This window comes from Mytilus trossulus, chromosome 6 (genome assembly GCF_036588685.1).
Source record: "Mytilus trossulus isolate FHL-02 chromosome 6, PNRI_Mtr1.1.1.hap1, whole genome shotgun sequence".
NCBI classification, from domain to species: Eukaryota; Metazoa; Mollusca; class Bivalvia; order Mytilida; family Mytilidae; genus Mytilus; species Mytilus trossulus.
Genome location: NC_086378.1, coordinates 40,899,579 through 40,927,336, shown reverse-complemented (window position 1 = coordinate 40,927,336; position 27,758 = coordinate 40,899,579). Strand labels below are relative to the sequence as shown.

Sequence of the window (27,758 nt, the reverse complement as noted above, 5' to 3'; positions counted from 1 at the left end):
GATTATAAACCTTGTGTTAAAATTTTATTGATTTCTATTTACTTATATACTAAAGTTATTATCTGGAAATCATCCATCTTTGGACGACACCGACAATGCAGACCGAGACAACGACAAAGTGATACCAATATACGACCAATTTTTGCAGTCGTTCAAAAAACAATGCTTTCCCTCCAGATATGGTCATAATCTCAATATAAATTTCCAATGGAATTTGCAACCATAATAACCAATTTTAATACATCATAAAAGTTTTAAAATAGAAAATGACATACATAATCATAATTAATGTTCCTTAATCAGCACCAGCCAAGTAGTCAACATTTCGGTGTTGACATGAATATCAATCATGTGGTCATTTTTTTTTTATAAATTTCCTGTTTACAAAACGTAAAAATTTTCGGAAAACTAAAGACTTTCTTATTCCAGGCATAGATTACCTTTATAGCCGTATTTGGCTCAACTTTTTGGAATTTTTTATCCTCAATGCTCTTCAACTTTGTACTTGTTTGGCTTTATAAATATTTGGACTTGAGCGTCACTGATGAGTCTTATGTAGACGAAACGCGTGTATGGCGTACTAAATTATAATCCTGGTACTTTTGATAACTAATTAAGACGGCTCACGGTATAAGATTTTAAGAAAAAAAATAAACTTTTAGTTTTCATTACAATTTTTATTTATTACCTTTAGTAGTGGTTACTTTATCATATGATACAAAAATCATTCCAAAAAATCAATTCGTGTCGGCCTATGGTGACATTTAAAATGTAGATATCATTGAAAAAGCTCCATATTATATTCATTTGGTGAATAAACGCCATTTTTTGGCATTAAAATTGAAATATCTTTTTTTACTCATCAATGACCCATATTTTTTATTGTTGTTTTCGAATAAGCTGTACATAAACTAAATAATTGTAAAAAACAAGCGATTTCTGTATTTAGTTCTTTTTTAATTTCGATATTACCACAATTTCTCTTCTTAGTTCAACAGAAAACAAGACGCTCCGCAGGGCGCAGCTTTATACAACCGCAGGGCGCAGCTTTATAAGACCGCAGAGGTTGAACCCCGAACGGTTTGAGCAAGTATGGACACACCATTCAAGCTGGATTAAGCTCTAAATTTGGATTGTGATTAAATAGTTCACACAGCATAAGCTTCTGACACAGAATGAATGTGGTCTAATGAACTTAAAAAAAATGTTTTGCCTTTGAGCAATTCACTATGTTAAATATTAATCCTCTCAAAAAAATGTTAAAAGAAATTTTCTTTTTATTTATGAAATCTAAAATGAGAAAAATTGAAACCCCCCTAAATTTTTTTCATATCCCCCTTTCTATTATTCCAAAATTGATCTCAATTCAAATTTCTAATGGAGTTTGCAACAATAACTATTCATTTAAATACATCATAAAATTGTATGAAATTAAATGCCACCTAGAGGCTCTAAAGAGCCTGTGTCGCTCACCTTGGTCTATGTGAATATTAAACAAAGGACGCAGATGGATTCATGACAAAATTGTGTTTTTGTGATGGTGATGTGTTTGTACATCTTAATTTACTGAACCTTCTAGCTGCTTACGATTATATCTATCTATAATTAACTTGGACCAGTAGTTTCAGGAGAAGATTTTTGTAAAAGATAACTAAGATTTACAAAAAAAATGGTTAAAACTTGACTATAAAGGGCAATAACTCCTAAAGGGGTCAACTGACAATTTCGGTCATGTTGACTTATTTGTAGATCTTACTTTGCCAACATTTATTGTTTTTTTTACAGTTTATCTCTATCTATAATAATATTCAAGATAATAGCCAAAAACAGCAAAAAATCCTTAAAGTTACCAGTTCACGGGCAGCAACCTAACAAGGGGTTTCCGATTCATCTGAATATTTCAGGGCAGATAGATTTTGTCCTGATAAACAATTTTACCTTCGTGTCAGATTTGCTTTAAATGCTTTGGTTTTTGAGTTATAAGCCAAAAACTGAATTTCACCCCTATGTTCTATTTTTAGCCATGGCGGCCATCTTGGTTGGTTGACCGGGTCACCCCACACATTTTTTAAACTATATTCCCAAATGACGATTGCAGCCAAGTTTGGTTTAATTTGACCACGTAGTATCAGATGAGAAGATTTTTGTAAAAGATAACTAAGATTTACGAAAAATTGTTAAAAATTGACTATAAAGGGCAATAACTCCATTTCGGTCATGTTGACTTATTTGTAAATCTTACTTTGTTGAACATTATTGCTGTTTACAGTTGATCTTTATCTATAACAATATTCAAGATAATAACCAAAAACAGCAAATTTCCTCAAAATAAACAATTCAGGGGCAGCAACCCAACAACGGGTTGTCCGATTCATCTGAAAATTTCAGGGCAGATAGATCTTCACCTAATGAACAATTTAGCCTTGTCAGATTTGCTCTAAATGCTTTAGTTTTTGAGTTATAAGCCCAAAAACTGCATTTTACACCTATGTTCTATTTCTAGCTGTGGCGGCCATCTTGGTTGGTTGGGCGGGGCACGCCACACATTTTTCAAACAAGATACCCCAATGATGATTGTGGCCAAGTTTGGTTTAATTTGGCCCAGTAGTTTCAGGAGAAGATTTTTGTAAAAGATTACAAAATTTACGAAAAATTGGTAAAAAATTACTATTAAGCAATAAGGGGTCAACTGACCATATTGATCATGTTGACTTATTTGTAGATCTTACTTTGCTGAACATTATTGCTGTTTACAGTTTATCTTTATCTATAATAATTTTCAAGATGAGCGAAAACGGACAAAATTTCCTTGAAATTACCAAATCAGGGGCAGCAACCCAACAAAGGGTTGCCCGATTCATCTGAAAATTTCAGGGCAGATAGATCTTGACCTGATGAACAAATTCACCCCCATGTCAGATTTTCTCTAAATGCTTTGTTTTTTGAGTTATAAGCCAAAAACTGCATTTTACCCCTATGTTCTATTTTTAGCCATGGCGGCCATCTTGGTTGGTTGATCGGGTCACGCAACACATTTTCAAAACTAGATACTACAATGATGATTGTGGCCAAGTTTAGTTAAATTTGGCCCAGTAGTTTCAGAGGAGAAAATTTTTGTAAAAGTTAACGACAACGGACGACGACGGACGAAGACGGACGCCGGACTCCAAGTGATGAGAAAAGCTCGCTTGGTCGTTCGTCCAGATGAGCTAAAAAGTGTAAAATCAATAAGTATTGGTTCAACTGGAAACAGTTTAGATATCAATGTTTCAAATCAACAAATAGAAAATGTAGATTGTGAAAAACTACTTGGTTTATATATCATTTGTATATTGACAAAAACTTAAATTGGAATCAGCAAATAGATAAAATGTCAATTACTATATCAAATAGAATCAATTTATTACAAAAGATAAGAAAATATTTACCTATGCATATACGTATTATCTATTTTAGTGCTTATATTCTGCCATTATTTGATTATTGGTGCAATATTTGGGGAAGTTGTTGTGAAAGTGGAATAAATAAACTTAATAATAAGTTATTAAAGAAATATGCTAGGGTTATAGTAAAAGCTGACATAATGACATAATCCAGTTTATTGTTTAATAGTTTACACTGGTTAAATGTGGAAAAACGAATTCAATACCAAAAGGCAAAACTTGTATTTAAATCAATTAATGGTATGGTTCCTAACTATTTACAAGAAATTTTTTTCTTTTTACTGATAATCAAAACTATAACTCACTTTCAGCTGATGAAAAACTATCAAATCTTCCAAAACCAAAAACAATTTTTTAAAAAGAAAACATTTACATATTCAGGTTCTCAAATATGAAACAGTTTACCAAATGAAATCAAAATGAGTAATACACCTGTATCTTATAAAACAAAATGTTACAAATTTTTCATCAATTGTGCAAACTAATCTGCTTTTTCATTATTATTTCAATACAATTGTATATTGTGTATAATATAACTTTATAATACTCTGTGTACTTATAACTATGCTATTATTATTTTAAGGACTCTCAGGAAGATTATTTTTAACTAATGGGATCATCCTCTTGAAATAAAGATTATTTATTTATTTAAAATGTAAAAAAGTGCTTGTTATCACTGAATGGTAAAGATTGTTTTAATTTATCAGTTGGTAGTAAAAGTATTGTATATTGTATAAAACAATGATTTAAGTTGATTCAACTACTATTCTGGACAAAGAACGATTACTCCAATTGAAAATTTCTTGCTATTGCACAATATTGTGCAATTAGATATTTCTTGTTATTGCCCAATACTGTACAATTGAAAATACTTGCTATTGCACAATACTGTGCATTTGAAGATTTCTTGCTATTGCGCAATACTGTACAATTGAATTTTTTTGCTATATTACAATACTGTGCAATTGAAGATTTTTTGCTATTGCTGAGTACTGTGCAATTGAAAATTTCTTGCTATTGCATAATACTTAATATAATAATTTTAGATCCTGATTTGAACCAACTTGAAAACTGGGCCCAAAATCAAAATTCTAAGTACATGTTTAGATTCAGCATATCAAAGAAGCCCAAGAATTCAATTTTTGTTAAACTCAAACTTAGTTTAATTCTGGACCTATTGGACTTTAATGAAAACCAATTTGAAAACAGGACAAAAAATTAAGAGTCTACATACAAAGTTAGATTTGGCATATCAAATAACCCCATTTATTTAATTTTTGATGAATTCAAACAAAGTTTAATTTTGGACAGTGATTTGGACCAACCCCAAGGATTTATTTTTTGTTAAATTCAAACTAAGTTTAATTTTGGACCTTTAAGACCTTGATGTAGACCAATTTGAAAACAGGACCAAAAATTAAGAATCTACCTACAGTTAGATTCAGTATATCAAAGCACCCCAATTTTTAAATTTTTGATGAAATCAAACAAAGTAAAATTTTGGACCCTTTGGATCCCTTATTCCTAAACTGTTGGAAATAAAACTCCTACAATCAATCCCAACCTTCCTTTTGTGGTCATAAACCTTGTGTCCAAATTTCATAAATTTCTATTTACTTAAACTAAAGTTATAGTACGAAAAACCAAGAAAATGCTTATTTGGACCCTTTTTGGCCCCTAATTCCTAAAATAGTTGGACCAAAAATTCAAAAATAAATCCCAACCTTCTGTTAATGGTAATAAACCTTGTGTTAAAATTTCCTAGATTTCCATTTACTTTTACTAAAGTTAGAATGCGAAAAACCAAGAAAATGCTTTTTTGGACCCTTTTTGGCCCCTAATTCCTAAAATGTTTGGACCAAAAATTCAAAAATCAATCCCAACCTTCCTTTCATGGTCATAAACCTTGTGTTGAAATTTCATAGATTTCCATTCACTTTTACTACAGTTAGAGTTCAAAAACTAAAAGTATTCGGACAACGACTACAACGATGATGCAGATGACGACGCCAACATGATACCAATATGCGACCAAAAAAAATATAGAGAAATCCTATATTAAATAAAAAAATTGATTTAGACCCATGACCCCCTTAATAGTATTTTTTTTAAACAATTTGATAGCTGATCAATTCAAGACAATACAACATTTCTTTATACATAATTTAAAAGCAGTGTAAGGGAGGTAAACAAATCACGGTACTTTCCCCTTTTTTGCCCCTTATTCCTAAACAGTTAGAGCCATAACCCCCAAAAGCCAATCCCAACATCCCTTTGTAGTATCGAAACTTGTGGTAGAATTTCAAAGAAATCCATATACTGTTCCACAAGTTATTGTCTGAAAATGAAAACTAGAGGCTCTAAAGAGCCAGTGTCGGTCACCTTGTTCTATGTGAATATTCAACAAAGGACACAGATGGATTCATGACAAAATTGTGTTTTGGTGATGGTGATGTGTTTGTAGATCTTACCTTACTGAACATTCTTGCTGTGTACAATTTTCCCTATCTATAATGATTGGCCCAGTACTTTCAGTGGAAAATGTTAGTAAAAATTTACAAATTTTATAAAAATTGCTAAAAATTGACTATAAAAGGGCAATAACTCATTAGGGGGTCAATTGACAATTTTGGTCATGTTGACTTATTTTTAGGTCTTACTTTGCTGTAAATTATTGTCGTTTAGTTTATCTCTATCTATAATAATATTCAAGATAATAACAAAAACGGCAAAATTTCCTTAAATTTTCCAATTCAGGGGCAGCAACCAGTTGTCCAATTAATCTGAAAATTTTAGAGCAGATTGATCTTGACCTGATCAATTATATCAACCCCTATCAGATTTACTCTAAATGCTTTGGTTTTTGAATTAGAAGCCAAAAACTGCATTTTACCCCTATGTTCTATTTTTAGCCATGGTGGCCATCTTGGTTGGTTGGCAGGGTCACCCGACACAATTTTCAAACAAAATACCCCAATGATGATTGTAGCTGAGTTTGAACTAATTTAGACTAGTAGCATCAGACGAGAAGATTTTTCTAAAAGATAACTAAGATTTACGAAAAATTGTTAAAAATTGACTATAAAGGGCAATAACTCCTTAGGGGGGCAATTGACCATTTTGGTAATTTGACTTATTTGTAGATCTTACTTTGCTGATCATTTTTGCTGTTTACAGTTTATCTCTATCTATAATAATATTCAAGATAATAACCAAAAACAGCAAAATTTCCTTAAAATTACCAATTCAGGGGCAGCAGCTTAACAACAGGTTGTCTGATTCATCTGAAAATTTCAGGGCAGATAGATCTTGACCTGCTAAACACTTTTACACCATGTCAGATTTGCTCTAAATACTTTGTTTTTTTATAGTTATAATCCAAAAACTGCATTTTACCCCTATGTTCTATTTTAAGCCGTGGTGGCCATCTTGGTTGGTATGCCGGGTCATCGGACACAATTTTTAAACTAAATACCCCAATGATGATTGTGTCCAAGTTTGGTGAAATTTGAATCAGTAGTTTCAGAGGAGAAGATTTTTCTAAAAGATAACTAAGATTTACGAAAAATTGTTAAAAATTGACTATAAAGGGCAATAACTCCATTTCGGTCATGTTGACTTATTTGTAAATCTTACTTTGTTGAACATTATTGCTGTTTACAGTTGATCTTTATCTATAACAATATTCAAGATAATAACCAAAAACAGCAAATTTCCTCAAAATAAACAATTCAGGGGCAGCAACCCAACAACGGGTTGTCCGATTCATCTGAAAATTTCAGGGCAGATAGATCTTCACCTAATGAACAATTTAGCCTTGTCAGATTTGCTCTAAATGCTTTAGTTTTTGAGTTATAAGCCCAAAAACTGCATTTTACACCTATGTTCTATTTCTAGCTGTGGCGGCCATCTTGGTTGGTTGGGCGGGGCACGCCACACATTTTTCAAACAAGATACCCCAATGATGATTGTGGCCAAGTTTGGTTTAATTTGGCCCAGTAGTTTCAGGAGAAGATTTTTGTAAAAGATTACAAAATTTACGAAAAATTGGTAAAAAATTACTATTAAGCAATAAGGGGTCAACTGACCATATTGATCATGTTGACTTATTTGTAGATCTTACTTTGCTGAACATTATTGCTGTTTACAGTTTATCTTTATCTATAATAATTTTCAAGATGAGCGAAAACGGACAAAATTTCCTTGAAATTACCAAATCAGGGGCAGCAACCCAACAAAGGGTTGCCCGATTCATCTGAAAATTTCAGGGCAGATAGATCTTGACCTGATGAACAAATTCACCCCCATGTCAGATTTTCTCTAAATGCTTTGTTTTTTGAGTTATAAGCCAAAAACTGCATTTTACCCCTATGTTCTATTTTTAGCCATGGCGGCCATCTTGGTTGGTTGATCGGGTCACGCAACACATTTTCAAAACTAGATACTACAATGATGATTGTGGCCAAGTTTAGTTAAATTTGGCCCAGTAGTTTCAGAGGAGAAAATTTTTGTAAAAGTTAACGACAACGGACGACGACGGACGAAGACGGACGCCGGACTCCAAGTGATGAGAAAAGCTCGCTTGGTCGTTCGTCCAGATGAGCTAAAAAGTGTAAAATCAATAAGTATTGGTTCAACTGGAAACAGTTTAGATATCAATGTTTCAAATCAACAAATAGAAAATGTAGATTGTGAAAAACTACTTGGTTTATATATCATTTGTATATTGACAAAAACTTAAATTGGAATCAGCAAATAGATAAAATGTCAATTACTATATCAAATAGAATCAATTTATTACAAAAGATAAGAAAATATTTACCTATGCATATACGTATTATCTATTTTAGTGCTTATATTCTGCCATTATTTGATTATTGGTGCAATATTTGGGGAAGTTGTTGTGAAAGTGGAATAAATAAACTTAATAATAAGTTATTAAAGAAATATGCTAGGGTTATAGTAAAAGCTGACATAATGACATAATCCAGTTTATTGTTTAATAGTTTACACTGGTTAAATGTGGAAAAACGAATTCAATACCAAAAGGCAAAACTTGTATTTAAATCAATTAATGGTATGGTTCCTAACTATTTACAAGAAATTTTTTTCTTTTTACTGATAATCAAAACTATAACTCACTTTCAGCTGATGAAAAACTATCAAATCTTCCAAAACCAAAAACAATTTTTTAAAAAGAAAACATTTACATATTCAGGTTCTCAAATATGAAACAGTTTACCAAATGAAATCAAAATGAGTAATACACCTGTATCTTATAAAACAAAATGTTACAAATTTTTCATCAATTGTGCAAACTAATCTGCTTTTTCATTATTATTTCAATACAATTGTATATTGTGTATAATATAACTTTATAATACTCTGTGTACTTATAACTATGCTATTATTATTTTAAGGACTCTCAGGAAGATTATTTTTAACTAATGGGATCATCCTCTTGAAATAAAGATTATTTATTTATTTAAAATGTAAAAAAGTGCTTGTTATCACTGAATGGTAAAGATTGTTTTAATTTATCAGTTGGTAGTAAAAGTATTGTATATTGTATAAAACAATGATTTAAGTTGATTCAACTACTATTCTGGACAAAGAACGATTACTCCAATTGAAAATTTCTTGCTATTGCACAATATTGTGCAATTAGATATTTCTTGTTATTGCCCAATACTGTACAATTGAAAATACTTGCTATTGCACAATACTGTGCATTTGAAGATTTCTTGCTATTGCGCAATACTGTACAATTGAATTTTTTTGCTATATTACAATACTGTGCAATTGAAGATTTTTTGCTATTGCTGAGTACTGTGCAATTGAAAATTTCTTGCTATTGCATAATACTTAATATAATAATTTTAGATCCTGATTTGAACCAACTTGAAAACTGGGCCCAAAATCAAAATTCTAAGTACATGTTTAGATTCAGCATATCAAAGAAGCCCAAGAATTCAATTTTTGTTAAACTCAAACTTAGTTTAATTCTGGACCTATTGGACTTTAATGAAAACCAATTTGAAAACAGGACAAAAAATTAAGAGTCTACATACAAAGTTAGATTTGGCATATCAAATAACCCCATTTATTTAATTTTTGATGAATTCAAACAAAGTTTAATTTTGGACAGTGATTTGGACCAACCCCAAGGATTTATTTTTTGTTAAATTCAAACTAAGTTTAATTTTGGACCTTTAAGACCTTGATGTAGACCAATTTGAAAACAGGACCAAAAATTAAGAATCTACCTACAGTTAGATTCAGTATATCAAAGCACCCCAATTTTTAAATTTTTGATGAAATCAAACAAAGTAAAATTTTGGACCCTTTGGATCCCTTATTCCTAAACTGTTGGAAATAAAACTCCTACAATCAATCCCAACCTTCCTTTTGTGGTCATAAACCTTGTGTCCAAATTTCATAAATTTCTATTTACTTAAACTAAAGTTATAGTACGAAAAACCAAGAAAATGCTTATTTGGACCCTTTTTGGCCCCTAATTCCTAAAATAGTTGGACCAAAAATTCAAAAATAAATCCCAACCTTCTGTTAATGGTAATAAACCTTGTGTTAAAATTTCCTAGATTTCCATTTACTTTTACTAAAGTTAGAATGCGAAAAACCAAGAAAATGCTTTTTTGGACCCTTTTTGGCCCCTAATTCCTAAAATGTTTGGACCAAAAATTCAAAAATCAATCCCAACCTTCCTTTCATGGTCATAAACCTTGTGTTGAAATTTCATAGATTTCCATTCACTTTTACTACAGTTAGAGTTCAAAAACTAAAAGTATTCGGACAACGACTACAACGATGATGCAGATGACGACGCCAACATGATACCAATATGCGACCAAAAAAAATATAGAGAAATCCTATATTAAATAAAAAAATTGATTTAGACCCATGACCCCCTTAATAGTATTTTTTTTAAACAATTTGATAGCTGATCAATTCAAGACAATACAACATTTCTTTATACATAATTTAAAAGCAGTGTAAGGGAGGTAAACAAATCACGGTACTTTCCCCTTTTTTGCCCCTTATTCCTAAACAGTTAGAGCCATAACCCCCAAAAGCCAATCCCAACATCCCTTTGTAGTATCGAAACTTGTGGTAGAATTTCAAAGAAATCCATATACTGTTCCACAAGTTATTGTCTGAAAATGAAAACTAGAGGCTCTAAAGAGCCAGTGTCGGTCACCTTGTTCTATGTGAATATTCAACAAAGGACACAGATGGATTCATGACAAAATTGTGTTTTGGTGATGGTGATGTGTTTGTAGATCTTACCTTACTGAACATTCTTGCTGTGTACAATTTTCCCTATCTATAATGATTGGCCCAGTACTTTCAGTGGAAAATGTTAGTAAAAATTTACAAATTTTATAAAAATTGCTAAAAATTGACTATAAAAGGGCAATAACTCATTAGGGGGTCAATTGACAATTTTGGTCATGTTGACTTATTTTTAGGTCTTACTTTGCTGTAAATTATTGTCGTTTAGTTTATCTCTATCTATAATAATATTCAAGATAATAACAAAAACGGCAAAATTTCCTTAAATTTTCCAATTCAGGGGCAGCAACCAGTTGTCCAATTAATCTGAAAATTTTAGAGCAGATTGATCTTGACCTGATCAATTATATCAACCCCTATCAGATTTACTCTAAATGCTTTGGTTTTTGAATTAGAAGCCAAAAACTGCATTTTACCCCTATGTTCTATTTTTAGCCATGGTGGCCATCTTGGTTGGTTGGCAGGGTCACCCGACACAATTTTCAAACAAAATACCCCAATGATGATTGTAGCTGAGTTTGAACTAATTTAGACTAGTAGCATCAGACGAGAAGATTTTTCTAAAAGATAACTAAGATTTACGAAAAATTGTTAAAAATTGACTATAAAGGGCAATAACTCCTTAGGGGGGCAATTGACCATTTTGGTAATTTGACTTATTTGTAGATCTTACTTTGCTGATCTTTTTGCTGTTTACAGTTTATCTCTATCTATAATAATATTCAAGATAATAACCAAAAACAGCAAAATTTCCTTAAAATTACCAATTCAGGGGCAGCAGCTTAACAACAGGTTGTCTGATTCATCTGAAAATTTCAGGGCAGATAGATCTTGACCTGCTAAACACTTTTACACCATGTCAGATTTGCTCTAAATACTTTGTTTTTTTATAGTTATAATCCAAAAACTGCATTTTACCCCTATGTTCTATTTTAAGCCGTGGTGGCCATCTTGGTTGGTATGCCGGGTCATCGGACACAATTTTTAAACTAAATACCCCAATGATGATTGTGTCCAAGTTTGGTGAAATTTGAATCAGTAGTTTCAGAGGAGAAGATTTTTCTAAAAGATAACTAAGATTTACGAAAAATTGTTAAAAATTGACTATAAAGGGCAATAACTCCTTAGGGGGGCAATTGACCATTTTGGTAATGTTTGACTTATTCGTAGATCTTACTTTGCTGAATATTTTTGCTGTTTACAGTTTATCTCTATCTATAATAATATTCAAGATAATAACCAAAAAACAGCAAAATTTCCTTAAAATTACCAATTCAGGGGCAGCAGCTTAACAACAGGTTGTCTGATTCATCTGAAAATTTCAGGGCAGATAGATCTTGACCTGATTAACAATTTTACTCATGTCAGATTTGCTTTAAATGCTTTGTTTTTTGAGTTATAAGCCAAAAACTGCATTTTACCCCTATGTTCTATTTTTAGCCATGGCGGCCATCTTGGTTGGTATGCCGGGTCACCAGACACAATTTTAAAACTAAATACCCCAATGATGATTGTGGCAAAGTTTGGTTTAATTTGTCCCAATAGTTTCAGAGGAGAAGATTTAAAAAAAAAGATAACTAAGATTTACGAAAAAAAAAAAATTGACTATAAAGGGCAATAACTCCTTAGGGGGTCAATTGACCATTTTGGTAATTTGACTTATTTGTAGATCTTACTTTGTTGAACATTTTTGCTGTTTACAGTTTATCTCTATCTATAATAATATTCAAGATAATAACCAAATACAGCAAAATTTCCTTAAAATTACCAATTCAGGGGCAGCAACCTAACAACGGGTTGTCTGATTCATCTGAAAATTTCAGGACAGATAGATCTTGACCTAATAAACACTTTCACCCGATGTAAGATTTGCTCTAAATGCTTTGGTTTTTGAGTTCTAAGCTAAAAACTGCCTTTACCCATATGTTATATTTTTAGCCGTGGCGGCCATCTTGGTTAGTATGCCGGGTCACCGGACACAATTTTTAAACTAGATACCCTATTGATGATGGTGGCTAAGTTTGTATAAATTTGGCCCAGTAGTTTCAGAGGAGAAGATTTTTGTAAAAGTTTACAGACGAAGGACAATGGACGAAGCCGGACGTCGGACGACGCCGGACGCCAAGTGATAAGAAAAGCTCACTTGGCCCTCTGGGCCGAGTGAGCTAAAATAGAACATAGGGGTAAAATGCAGATTTTGGCTTATAACTTGAAACCAAATCATTTAGGGCAAATCTTACAAGGGGTTAAATAGTTCATCATGTCAATATCTATCTGTCCTGAAATTTTCAGATGAATTGGACAACTTGTTGTTGGGTTGCTGCTGAGATCTACAAATAAGTCAACATGACCAAAATGGTCAGTTAACCCTTTAAGGAGTTATTGCCCTTTATAGTCAATTTCATAAAGTCAGTGTGTTGATTGTCTACCTTAAACAGGTCAGGACCACTACCTTATATGGAAATGCATAAATTAGCATACTTATGTTATCGCACATGTAATTGTTTATTTACATGTGACGCAATTTATTTTTACCTAGGTTTTTGACCAATCCACTAAATGAGTCGCAATGCATGATGGACTACTATGTGTTTACAAGCAACCAAGAACACGTGTTATTTACTGATATACAACACATTTTTTCGTGCAATGCGGGATTCACAATTTCGCTTAGTTTTTCATTTTGTATATCTTCATTTATTGTTCGTGATATAGAGTATTACTTCCATGCTCAGATTAGCGAAGATTTGTTTCTATGTGAAGAAAAAGGGGTTTGAATTACCCAATATATAGCCATTAACATGTTTGATGATGGCACAGAGATTTCATGTATTTGTCTACCAGACAGCAACGAAACAACAGAGAAAAAAGACAATTACCCATGAGACAAACTTACTAGTGTAAAGTAAGCCGTCGCTGATATTCACAAGTACAGCAATGTTCGAAAAGATAATTAATGTGGGATCCTTGAATTTTGTGTTCATAAAAAAGGCGAAGAAATATTTACATACATGGCAGTGTTAACAAAATCTATAAGTTTTTTTTTTGTCACATTTCAGTATATGGGACTTCCAAACTGTTCCCTTTGTTTTAAAGGTAATGAAGTCAGCAACTGTAGTTTCAGTTTGTTCGTTTTTTAACGGGCTCGGACATTTGCCAAACTGAATAAAATCATTACAGCTGATTTCTTATACCTGCAAAGTAAAACTTTGGTTGGCTTGCTTGCTTTGTTTGTATAGTTGTTTATACAAGCTTTGAAAATAAGAGTGACATCTTTAAACAATGTATATAAAGGCATAGTTTAACTTGTATATTTTATATTTTGTACAATATACAAACAAAGCAAGCAAGCTAACCAAAGTTTTGCTCTACATGCATTAGGTAATAAGCTGTAATGATTTTATCCATATGTATGTGCGACAAGGTGGAAAATTTGATATGTTTTGTGAAAATTGCAGAGTTGGACCTATAATAAAAAAGAAGATGTGGTATGATTGCCAATGAGACAGCTGTCCACAAGAGACCAAAATGACACATAAATTAACATTTATGTATCACCGTACGGCCTTCAACAATGAGCAAAGCCCATATCGCATAGTCAGCTATAAAAGACCCCAATATGAAAATGTAAAACAATTCAAACGAGAAAACTAACGGCCTTAATTATATATAAAAAAAAAAATGAACGAAAAACGAATATGTAACACATAAACAAACGACAACCACTGAAATACAGGCTCCTATATATACAATATATATTTTTTTGATGGGATAGATTTCTTGTTCTTTTATATATTTAATTGGGCCGGTTTATTTGGGTTTAATTTTGTTTGGATTGTTTTACACAAGTAATATTTGGGTCATTAATAGCTTACTTTTCAGCATTGAAACTGCTTACTTTACTAAATTATGTCTTTGTTGGAAAGATGTCTTATTTGGCACTCATTCCTCATCTTCTTATTTCTATATACAAAGCGAGTTTTAGAAAAAAAATAATAGGTAATATGGCACCCACTATGATCCAGATACTTTTAATATTGGAGATATTATACATATGTCAACAAGACAGCAGACGAACGATAAAAAAAACCTCTGAGGTATATGTTGTGATAAAATTAGCAACAAACGGATATTATCGATGGATGAAACTATAAAAAAATGTATTGAGCTATATACCGTACCCGCTCAGATGCGGATCCAGGAGGCGGGGGATGGACCCCTTTTTTGGACGATAAGTGCATTTGGATTGGCACATGTAGATGTAACCCCCTCCCCTTTTGTCCAGGGTTAGGACCCCCCTTTTTAAAATGGCTGGATCCGCCCCTGCCGCTTTCATAACACTTATTTTTAGCATACTGAATATTATGATGTTCTTACATATAGTTCAGGTCCTAATAAACAAAAAATACACAATCAGTACAGAAAGAAGTGTTTCAATGAAAGTTTTCGTGTTTTTCTAGACAGAAATGATTTGGGAATCACATTATACAGTTTAAACGAGCCCAAATGATTTTCTTACTGGACAGTGGTCACTTCATTGGATATTTCACTGTGTCATGTCGAAAAATTAATGCAGGTTCAATTCATAACAAAGCACAAAACCGGTTCAACTACTTTTGCACGGCGAAAAAGAAAGTCGAGTCGTGAAGCCAATAAACAATATTTTTTTAATCTGAGAATGCAAATTGAAGATTACGTTATATATTTTACATTAAATATGTGTGCAGAATAAAAACTTTGGTAATGAGAGTCCCAGACAATATATTAGTTGACTGTTTTCCCACTAATTCCACGTGTTTTAAGTAGTAGTTTACTCATAGTAGCCCACAATGCATTGTGGTTCATTGAGTCGATTGGTCGGTTTTTGCAAGGCCATATTGGCCTTGTGTTTTGGAAATTACTATGCAAATATATTCTGACGTCAGAAAATCTAGAGTTCTCGACCTGTTAAACAGGGTTATAATTTTATCTTTAAAATATATAGCTTTTTTTTATTGAATTTAAAATCGTTACAAAATCTGTATGTGTACTAGATACTCGTTTTTTTCATTAGTTTATCAAAGACATTTATGTTACCTATAATTTCTTTTATTTGTTTTTTAAATGTTGAAAATTCATCAATACCAATATAAAGAATTATTTCATTATCTTATGAATATGTTTCTGTTACATTCAAATATTTAGACAAAAATGTCACAAATGAGCAAGGTCAAATCTACCCTCATCACCAACAAGTTTCTTAGTGCGATGCGACAAACTGCTCTAAATCACAGATCACAGGCATTTGGTTCAGAACAAGAGGCTCTCAAGAGCCTGAATCGCTCACCTTATTTTTTTTGGTTAAATCTCTCATCAATGATTATTTTGGTTTTTCAATTTATTTTAATGTTCTTTGAATCGTACTATTTTCTTCAAAAGCAAAAAAAAATAAAAATTCTCCTATGTACTATTTTAGCCATAGGAGCTATGTTTCTTGACATACAAGGAAATAAAATATAAAATTTATACTAGATACATGTACTATGAAACTCATTTAGCCTAAGTTTGGCTGAAATTGATACAGCAGTTTTAAAGGAGAAGATTTTTTAAAGTAAGTCAACATAATGAACAAATTTTGAAAAAAGTCTTTAAAGGACAATAACTCCTTAAGGGGTCAATTGACAATTTTGGTCAAGTTGACTTATTTGTAGATCTTACTTTGCTTAACATTTTTGCTAGTAACAGTTTATCTGTATCTATAATAATATTCAAGATAATAACCAAAAACTGCAAAATTTCTTTAAAATCATCAATTCAGGGGCATTATACCTGAAAAACAAGTTACCCAATTCGGCTAAAAATTTCAGGACAGGTAGACCTAATAAATACTTTAACTTCTTGTCTTATTTGCTCTAAATGCTGGAGTTTTTGAGATATAAGCCAAAAACTGCATTTTTACCCTGTGTTCTATTTTTAGCCATGATGGCCATGTTTTAGACGAAATAGAAATAAAACGCAAACTTTATTTTATACACCCTACTGATCATTCAGTTGAAGTTTGGTTGAATTTGGTTGAGTAGTTTTAGAGGAGAAGATTTTAAAAGTTAGCAAATATGATGAACAAATTGTGAAAAAATGTCATTAAAGGACAATAACCCCTTAAGGGGTCAATTGACAATTTTGACCTAATGAACATTTTTACCCCATGTCAGATTTGCTCTTAATGCTTTCGTTTTTGAGATATAAGCCAAAAACTGCATTTGACCCCTATGTTCTATTTTTAGCAATGGCGATCATGTTTGTTAATAGATCAAAACTTCGGATACAATTTATAAACTAGATACCCTAAGGAACATTCAGTTAAAGTTTGGAAGTATTTGGCCTAGTAGTTTCAGAGGAGAAGATTCTTGAAATAGTTTAGACCGACGACGACAGTGATGGCATAAGCTCAGATAGCCCTTTGGGCCAGGTGAGCTAATAAAAAAATTCTGTAACATAAATATAACATTAAGGTACATAGGGGGAAATATTTTGAAACAAGTGCCTATATCACAGACAAAACATCTTCTTCCAAGTATTCATGAAATTGCTCTCTTTTAAAACCATATCCTGGAAATTATTAAAAACCAGATGCTCCGCAGGGTGCAGCTTTATACGACCGCAGAGGTTGAACCCTGAACGGTTGGGGCAAGTATGGACACAACATTCAAGCTGAATCCAGCTATAAATTTGGATTGTGATTAAATAGTTGACACAGCATAGGTTTCTGACACAGAATGAATGTGTTCTAATGAACTTAAAATTTTTATTTTCTCTTAGAGCAATTCACTATGCTGTTGAATATTAAACCTCTCAAAAAAATGTTTGAAGAAATTTTCCTTTTATTTTTGAAATTTCAAATGAGAAAAATTGAACCACCCCACCCAATTTTTTTTTCACATCCCACTTTCCCTTATTCCAAAACTGATCTCAATTAAAATTTCTAATGGAGTTTGCAACAATAACCACTCATTTAAATACATCATAAAATATTAAGATGTAAAAAACTGCTTGTTATCACTGAATGGTAAAGATTGTTATAAGTTGGTAGTAAAAAGTGAATATACATTGTATATTGTATATAAAAAAGATTTAAGTTGATTCTGGACAAAGATAGATAACTCCAATTAAAAAAATTCTTGCTATTTCACAATATTGTGCAATTAGATACTTCTTGCTTACTATTCTGGACAAAGAAAGATAACTCTAATTAAAACAAATTGCTGCTATTACACAATATTGTGCAATTAGATATTTCTTGCTATTGCGCAATACTGTGCAATTGAAAAGACTTGCTATTGCACAATACTGTGCAATTGAAGATTTTTTGCTATTGCTCAATACTGTGCAATGGAAAATTTCTTGCTATTTATTGCACAATACTTAATATAATAATTTTGGATCCTGATTTGGACCAACTTGAAAACTGGGCCCATAATCAAAAATCTAAGTACATGTTTGGATGCAGTATATCAAAGAATCGCAACAATTCAATTTTTGTTAAAATCAAACTAAGTTTAATTTTGGACCCTTTGGACTTAATGTAGACCAATTTGAAAACAGGACCAAAAATTAAGAATCTACATACACAGTTAGATTTGGCATATCAAAGAACCCCATTTATTCAATTTTTGATGAAATCAAACAAAGTTTGATTTTGGATCCCGATTTGGACCAACTTGAAAACTGGGCCAATAATAAACTAGAGGCTCTAAAGAGCCTGTGTCGCTCACCTTGGTATATGTGAATATTCAACAAAGGACACAGATGGATTCGTGAAAAAATTGTGTTTTGGTGATGGTGATGTGCTTGTTGATCTAATCATCTAACTTTACTGAACATTCTTGCTGCGTACATATATCACCATCTATAATGATTGGCCCAGTAGTTTCAGTTGAAAGTGTTAGTAAAAATTTACAAATTTTATGAAAATTGTTAAAAAATTGACTATCGATTTGTCTGAAATTTTCAGGGCAGATAGATCATGACATGATAAACAATTTAACCCCATGCCAGTTTTGCTCTTAATGCTTTTGTTTTTGAGTTATAAGACAAAAACTGCATTTTACCCCATGTTCTATTTTTAGCCATGGTCGCCATCTTGGTTGGTTTGACGGGTCAACGGACACAATTTTTAAACTAGATACCCCAATGATGATTGTGGCCAAGTTTGGTTAAATTTGGCCCAGTAGTTTCAGAGGAGAAGATTTTTATAAAAGATTAATAAGATTTACGAAAAATGGTTAAAAATTGACTATAAAGGGCAATAACTCCTAAAGGGGTCATTTGACCATTTCGGTCATGTTGACTTATTTGTAAATCTTATTTTGCTGAACATTATTGCTGTTTACAGTTTATCTCTATCTATAATATTATTCAAGATAATAACCAAAAACAGCAAAATTTCCTTAAAATTACCAATTTAGGGGTAGCAACCCAACAACAGGTTGTTCTATTCATCTGAAATTTTCAGAGCAGATAGATCTTGACCTTATAAACAATTTTACCCCATGTCAGAATTGCTCTAAATGCTTTGGTTTTTGAGTTATAAGCCAAAAACTGCATTTTACCCCTATGTTCTATTTTTAGCCATGGCGGCCATCTTGGTTGGTTGACCGGGTCACCGGACACAATTTTTAAACTAGATACCCCAATGATGATTGTGGCCAAGTTTGGTTTAATTTGGCCCAGTAGTTTCAGAGGAGAAGATTTTTATAAAAGATTAATAAGATTTACGAAAAATGGTTAAAAATTGACTATAAAGGGCAATAACTCCTAAAGGGGTGATTTGACCATTTCGGTCATGTTGACTTATTTGTAAATCTTATTTTGCTGAACATTATTGCTGTTTACAGTTTATCTCTATCTATAATATTATTCAAGATAATAACCAAAAACAGCAAAATTTCCTTAAAATTACCAATTTAGGGGTAGCAACCCAACAACAGGTTGTTCTATTCATCTGAAATTTTCAGAGCAGATAGATCTTGACCTTATAAACAATTTTACCCCATGTCAGAATTGCTCTAAATGCTTTGGTTTTTGAGTTATAAGCCAAAAACTGCATTTTACCCCTATGTTCTATTTTTAGCCATGGCGGCCATCTTGGTTGGTTGACCGGGTCACCGGACACAATTTTTAAACTAGATACCCCAATGATGATTGTGGCCAAGTTTGGTTTAATTTGGCCCAGTAGTTTCAGAGGAGAAGATTTTTGTAAAAGTTAACGCCGGACGACGACGACGGACGACGACGGACGACGACGCCGGACGCCGGACGCAAAGTGATGAGAAAAGCTCACTTGGCCCTTTGGGCCAGGTGAGCTAAAAATATAATTACATTTTTAGATTCAGTATATCAAAGAACCCCAAGGATTCAATTTTTGTCAAAATCAAACTAAGTTTAATTTTGACCCTTTGGACCTTTATGTAGACCAATTGGAGAACGGAACCAAAAATTAAAAATCTACATACACAGTTATATTCAGCATATCAAAGAACCCCAATTATTCAATTCTTGATGAAATCAAACAAAGTTTAATTTTGGACCCTTTGGGCCCATTTTTCCTAAATGGTTGGGACCAAAACTCCCAAAATTAATACCAACCTACCTTTTATGGTCATAAACCTTGTGTTTAAATTTCATAGATTTCTATTTACTTATACTAAAGTAATGGTGCGAAAACCAAGAAAAATGCTTATTTGGGTCCCTTTTTGGCCCCTAATTCCTAAACTATTGGGACCTAAACTCCCAAAATCAATACCAACCTTCCTTTTGTGGTCATAAACCTTGTGTTTAAATTTCATTGATTTCTATTTACTTAAACTAAAGTTATGGTGGGAAAACCGAGAATAATGCTTATTTGGGCCCTTTTTTGGCCCCTAATTCCTAAACTGTTGGGACCAAAACTCCCAAAATTAATACCAACCTTCCTTTTGTGGTCATAAACATTGTGTTTCAATTTCATTGATTTCTATTTACTCAAACTAAAGTTATTGTGCGAAAACCAAGAATAATGCTTATTTGGGCCCTTTTTTGGCCCCTAATTCCTAAACTGTTGAAACCAAAACTCCCAAAATCAATCCCAACCTTTCTTTTGTCGTCATAAACCTTGTTTCAAAATTTCATAGATTTCTATTAACTTAAACTAAAGTTATAGTGCGAAAACCAGGAAAATACTTATTTGGGCCCTTTTTGGCCCCTAATTCCCAAAATGTTGGGACCATAACTTCCAAAATCAATACCAACCTTCCTTTTGTGGTCATAAAGCTTGTGATAAAATTTCATAGATTTCTATTCACTTTTACTAAAGTTAGAGTGCGAAAACTAAAAGTATTCGGACGACGACGACGCAGACGACGACGCCAACGTGATAGCAATATACGACGAAAATTTTTTCAAATTTTGCGGTCGTATAAAAAATGATGAAAAATTGTTAAAAATTGACTATAAAGGGCAATAACTCCTTAAGGGGTTGACTGACAAGTTTGGTCATGTTGACTTATTTGTAGGTCTTACTTTGCTGAACATCATTGCTGTTTACAGATTATCTCTATCTATAATAGTATTCAAATTAATAACCAACAAGAATGTGTCCGAAGTACACGGATGCCCCACTCGCACTATCCTTTTGCATGTTCAATGGACAGTGAAATTGGGTAATAATCAAATTTGGCATTAAAATAAGAAAGATTATACTATAGGGAACATATGTAATAAGTTTCAAGTTGATTGGACTTCAATTTCATCAAAAACTACCTTGACCAAAAACTTTAACCTGAACGAACGGACGCACAGACGGACGAACGTAACCACAGACGAACGAACAGGGGCCACAGACCAGAAAACATAATGCCCCTCTACTATCGTAGGTGGGGCATAAAAACAGCAAAATTGCCTTAAAATAACCAATTCATGAGCAGCAACCCAACAACAAGTTGTTTGATTCGTCTGAAAAATTCAGGGCAGATAGATCTTGACCTGATCAACAATTTAACCCTTGTCAGATTGCTCTAAATGCTTTGATTTCAAAGATATAAGCCAAAATATACATTTTACCCCTGTGTTCTATTTTTAGCCATGGCGGCCATCTTGGTTGGATGGCCAGGTCATTGTACACATTTTTTAAACAAGATACCCCAAGGATGATTGTGGCCAAGTTTGGTTAAATTTGGCCCAGTAGTTTCAGAGGAGAAGATTTTTTGTAAAAGTTTACGGACGACGGACGACGGACGCGGGACGACGGACGCCAAGTGATGAGAAAAGTTAACTTGACCTTTTAGGTCAGGTGAGCTAAAAATATAAAATTTGACATCAAAGTAACAACACTTGGCCAGCACCTCAAAAGTAAAGGAACAAACATGTTTGGTTTCATTCAATTCAGTGATTCCCTTAAAGAAGAAATTTGTATGTATTTTCCATAGTCCTATGTTAAATTAAGTCCACCGTTGGCAGCCATCTTGGATAATGGATCGGCTACAAAGTAACAACATATGGTCAGCACCTCATAAGAAACATTCATGCTATATTTGGTTTCATTCCTTTCAGTAATTCTCTAAAAGAAGTCATTTGTATGCATTTCCCATAGGGTCCTATGTTAAACTAAGTCCCCGCTGGCGGCCATCTTGGATGATGGATCGGCTACAAAGTAACAACGCTTGGTCAGCACCTCATAAAAGAAACATTCATACCATGTTTGGTTTCGTTCCATTCAGTGGTTCTCTAGAAGAAGTTCATAATGTAAAAAGTTTTGACGACGACGGACGACGACGACAAACAACAGACAATGGACAGTGATGAGAAAAGCTCACTTGAGCTAAAAATGTCCAACAGCATTTGTCCTTCATCTCGTAAAGGAATTTGATCCTACAATCAATATGGTGTATACAATTATGTCAGAACTCAAATGAAGCAGAAATGCTGATGTAACTTATCTGCTTTACTTGATCCCTAAAGACACATACATGAAAGAAGTGTAATAACGCCTAACACAAACACACATATGCTCAAACACAAACTCATATACGCTCAAACACAAAACAGTACACCATGGCCACCACTTTATTCCAGAAGCTCTTAACTGATGCCGAATGCTAAAGTGAAAAATTGTAATTGGAACCTACCCAAAACAATTAGAACTTTTCTGAGAAATACTATAAAGGAAAACAGAAATATATAATCTTCCCATAGTAATGGAATATTGGAAAAATTTACCAGAGTCATCTTACTTTAATCACAGAGAGGAAACAACAATTTTTAATTTAAGCCTAATTAACATTCAAACAATTTTCCACTAGCAAATAATGTTACTTTATTCAAGTATAAGGACTTTGTTAGCTATAAATCTACTAATTTTATGAGATATTATGAATTTTTATGACAATAGATAAACATGCTAGTTGTTTTTAATCAGGAAGACGTCAAGATGGCTACATGTAGAAAATTGACAATCTGAATTTAAAATCCATGTTAATAAGAAATAATAATATCAATAAATTTGTGTTTGTATGCACAAACAACATAATATATTTTTTCTTTTTTTTGCGAATTTTCCCTTTAAATTGATCATACCTGCTGATATGTTATATCAACATATATTTTACTAAGTGTGGCCATAGAACACTGTGAACTTAATGACTGTCCCAATGTCTTCTTAAAACTCCAATCTACAATTAAAATGTATTCAATGATATAAAAACTGAATCAACTAGCAAATTGAAGAAGTCACCTAAAAGTCAATATTATCAATTGCTGATCAATTTTTCTTTGAACAGTTTCAATCTATTGCCTTTAGCTTTTGCAAAAACCAAATATTTTTATATCAATATTAAATCAGCTATAAATCAGGGAGAACACTAATCAGTTTTCTCTTTAAAGAATAAGTCTATAGACAAGGTGATCCTTGTCTCCTTATATTTTTATTCTATTTGTTGCGATATTACCACTTTAAATATGATAATTGAAACAAGAATGTGTCCCCAGTACACAGATGCCCCACATGACTCATTTTCTATGTTCAGTGGACCCTGAATTTTGGGTAAAAACTCTAATTTGGCATTAAAATTAGAAAGATCATATCATAGGGAACATGTGTACTAAGTTTCAAGTTGATTGGACTTCAACTTCATGAAAAAACTACCTTGACCAAAAATTTTAACCTGATGTAGGACAAACGACGAAAGAAGGAACGAACATACGGATGCACGAACAGAGGCACAGACCAGAAAATATATGTATATATGACTATATGTCTCTGTTATCTCTGTTATCAGTATACTCTGCTTTGTTGTTATTTAATACATAAATATTTGTATAACATTTATATACAATTTTCATTCATTTGTATATCCTTCTATTCAACTATTCTAAGTATAAGGCAGTGCAAGTGCATGGTGGACACTATTCTGTTGTAATTACATTAGATGTATGTTTCATTAAAATATGTTATTCCGATTGGCTACACTGCAATCTCACCTTATTCCTCAATTAACTTCATTACCCAAAAAAACTTACCATTTGTGATGACACGAGGTCCCACAATAAAGTGCAAAGTGCACAGATTAATTAAATAAAAACATGATAAAAATCGTGTTTTCCTGATCCTAGCTAAAAAGTGTAATTATAAGTTTTGAATGCTTCTTTTTGAAACTTCATAGGGTTGTAAAAGTGTTGACCGTGCGCACATTTCTATAATGAAGTGCTTCATACAAAATGTACTTTTGCAACACTTTTACACCCAAATAAAGTTACAAAAAGAAGCATTCAATTCTTGAATAACTCGTTATTCTAATAAATTAGATTGGAAAAGAGACTCAAATTTTCTTGCTTTTGTTGCGAAAAAAAAGTTCTTGATATATTCTTCTAATAATGCGTTTAACACAAATTTTCGGTATTCTTGATATTTATATTTCTCAGGACAAAACATTTTCTTTGTTCTTTTTAAAAAAAATATTTTCATGAACATTTTAAGAAATGTTTGATTTTTTTAGGGTGATCAAATCTTCATATCTCTCAAAGCTAAGGAGAATGAATGTTTTATTCCAATGCCTATACTTTGTTTACTATCAGATTATAAGATATGAATGTACGTACTTTGTTTTCTTATTTGCTTGTTTAAATAACTAAACACGACATAAACATTGATACACAGTATGGATCAAAATTAAATTAATTGTTGTCTTTTTGTTTTTACGCTGGAATAAATCTGGTACTATTATACTAACTTTATAAGTATAAAAGACTTTTAAAGTTCCAGAATAACTTGAACAAAAACGGTAATGACTTTACTAGGGCTATTTAAAACCAGATGCTCTACAGAGCACAGCTTTATACGACCGCAAAAGTCAAACCCTGAACAGTTGGAGCAAGTTTGGACACAACATTTAAGCTTGATACAAATCTGAATTTGGATTGTGATTAAATAAATCCATAAGAAAATAAATCTGGGATTCCACTGGGATTCCGGCTGGAATTAGGATGGGATTCCAATTGGGATACCACCTAATTCCACCTGGATAAAATTTCAGGAATCCTGCAAAAGACGTGGAATCCCGATGTAAATCCCGGTTGAAATATACTGGGATCCCACTTGAATATTGTGAGATTTCAATTGGAATCCTGCCTAATTCCACTGGGATAAAATTTACGGATTCCAGCAAAAGAAGCGGGATCTCGATGTAAATCCCAGTGGAAATATACTGGGATAAAATTTCCGGATTCCCAAAAAAAGAAGCAGGATCCCGATGTAAATCCCAGTGGAAATATACTGTGATTTTGATTGGAATATACTGGGATTCCCCGAAACTAGAGGCACTAAAGAGCCTGGGACGCTCACCTTGATATATGTGAATTAAACAAAGAAAGCAGCCAGTCCATGACAAAATTGTGTTTAGGTGATTGTGATGTGTTTGTACATCTTACTTTACTGAACATTCTTGCTGCTTACAATTATCTCTATCTATAATGAACTTGTCCGTGTAGTTTCAGTAAAAAAAATGTTAGTAAAAATTTACAAATTTTATGAAAATTGTTAAAAATTGATTATAAAGGACAATAACTTCTTAGGGGGTCAATTGACCATTTTGGTCATTTTGAATAATTGTTGAGTCTTAAATTGCTGAACATTATTGCTGTTAACAGTTTATCTCTATCTATAATAATATTCACGATAATAACCCAAAACAGCAAAATTTCCTTAAAATTACCAATTTAGGGGCAGCAACCTAACAAAGAGTTGTCCGATTCATCTAAAAATTTCAGGGCAGATAGATCTTGACCAGATAAACCATTTTACCCTATGTCAGATTTGCTCTAAATGCTTTGGTTTTTGAGTTATAAGCCAAAAACTGCATTTTACCCCTATGTTCTATTTTTAGCCATGGCGGCCATCTTGGTTTGTTTGCCGGGTAACAAAACAAAATTTTAAATAAGATACATCAATGATGATTGTGGCCAAGTTTGGATTAATTTGACCGGTAGTTTCAGAGAAAAAGATTTTTGTAAAAGATCATGGAGATTTACGAAAAAAGGTTAAAAATTTACTATAAAGGGCAATAACTCCTAAAGGGGTCAACTGACCATTTTGATCCTGTTGACTTATTTGTAAATCTTACTTTGGTGAACATTATTGCTGTTTACAGTTTATCTCCATCTATAATAATATTCAAGATAATAACCAAAAACAGTAAAATTTCCTTAAAATTACCAATATAGGGGCAGCAACCCAACAATGGGTTGTCTGATTCATCTAAAAATTTCAGGGCAGATAGATCTTGACCAGATAAACAATTTTACCCAATGTAAGATTTGCTCTAAATGCTTTGGTTTTTGAGTTATAAGCCAAAAACTGAATTTTACCCATATGTTCTATTTTTAGCCATGGTGGCCATCTTGGTTTGTTGGTCAGGTAACAAAACATAAATTTTTGATGGATCCCGTTTTCGTTTTCTCTTGGTACGTACGTAGTTACTTTGACACAACATAGGTTTCTGACACAAAATGAATGTGGTCAAAGAACTTAAACTTAAAAACTTAAAAATTTTAAATTGGACGTTTACCTATTATGGTCCAATATCCAAAATCTAAATACATGGTTAGATTCAGCATATCATAGAAACCCAAGAATTCAATTTTTTATGAAATCAAATAATGTTCAATTTTAGACCCTTTATATACCTCAATGTGGACCAATTTGATAACCGGGCCCAAATATTAAAAATCTAAATACATGGTTAGATTCAGCATATTGAAGAACCCCAGATATTAAATTTTTGTTGAAATCAAACAAAGTTTAATTTTTGATCCTTTGGACCTTAATGTAGACCAATTTGAGAACGAGACAATACTGTGCCGAATATTTCTTGCTATTGCAAAAAACTGTGCAATTGAAAATTTCTTGGTATTTAGCAATATTGTGCAATTAGATATTTCTTGCTATTGCGCAATACTGTGCAATTGAACATTTCTTGCTATTGCAAAATACTGTGCAATTGAAGATTTCAGGCTATTGAGCAATACTGTGCAATTGAAAATTTCTTGCTATTGCACAATACTGTGCAATTGAAGATTTCTTGCTATTGCGGAATACTGTGAAATTGAAAATTTCTTGCTATTGCACAAAAGTTAATATAATAATTTTGGACCCCGATTTATACTAACTTGAAAACTGGGTCCATAATCAATCAAAACGCTGTAAATTAGCGCTGAAGGCAGTTAAAAAAAATCAAGGCAACCGTAATATTATGAAAACTGTATTGTCCCAAAATTGGAAAATCCCCCCTTTTTTAAGCATAAAAATTCAAAACACGGAAATGTAAAATCTGAAATTTATAAAAATTGAAAGGGAGCTTACATCAATAGATATAAACAATTCATTAAAGTTTCATGGCCATTCATGTGAAAGCCTTTTAGAGTTATTGTCCGAAGTGTTAAAAATCCCCCTTTTTGTATGAATAAAGCCCCATAAATCAAAAACTTAAAATCTGA

At 32.5% G+C, this 27,758-nt stretch overlaps 1 protein-coding gene across 1 annotated transcript in view; it reads right to left on the bottom strand.

Moving 5' to 3' along the window:
• Nucleotides 1–27,758, bottom strand: part of LOC134721348 (GPI transamidase component PIG-T-like) — a 191,649-nt gene that overhangs the window by 68,844 nt on the left and 95,047 nt on the right. The window contains exon 6 of the mRNA XM_063584288.1: nucleotides 23,346–23,440. Coding sequence (XP_063440358.1) covers nucleotides 23,346–23,440 — 95 coding nt within the window. The remainder of the gene's footprint in view (nucleotides 1–23,345; nucleotides 23,441–27,758) is intronic.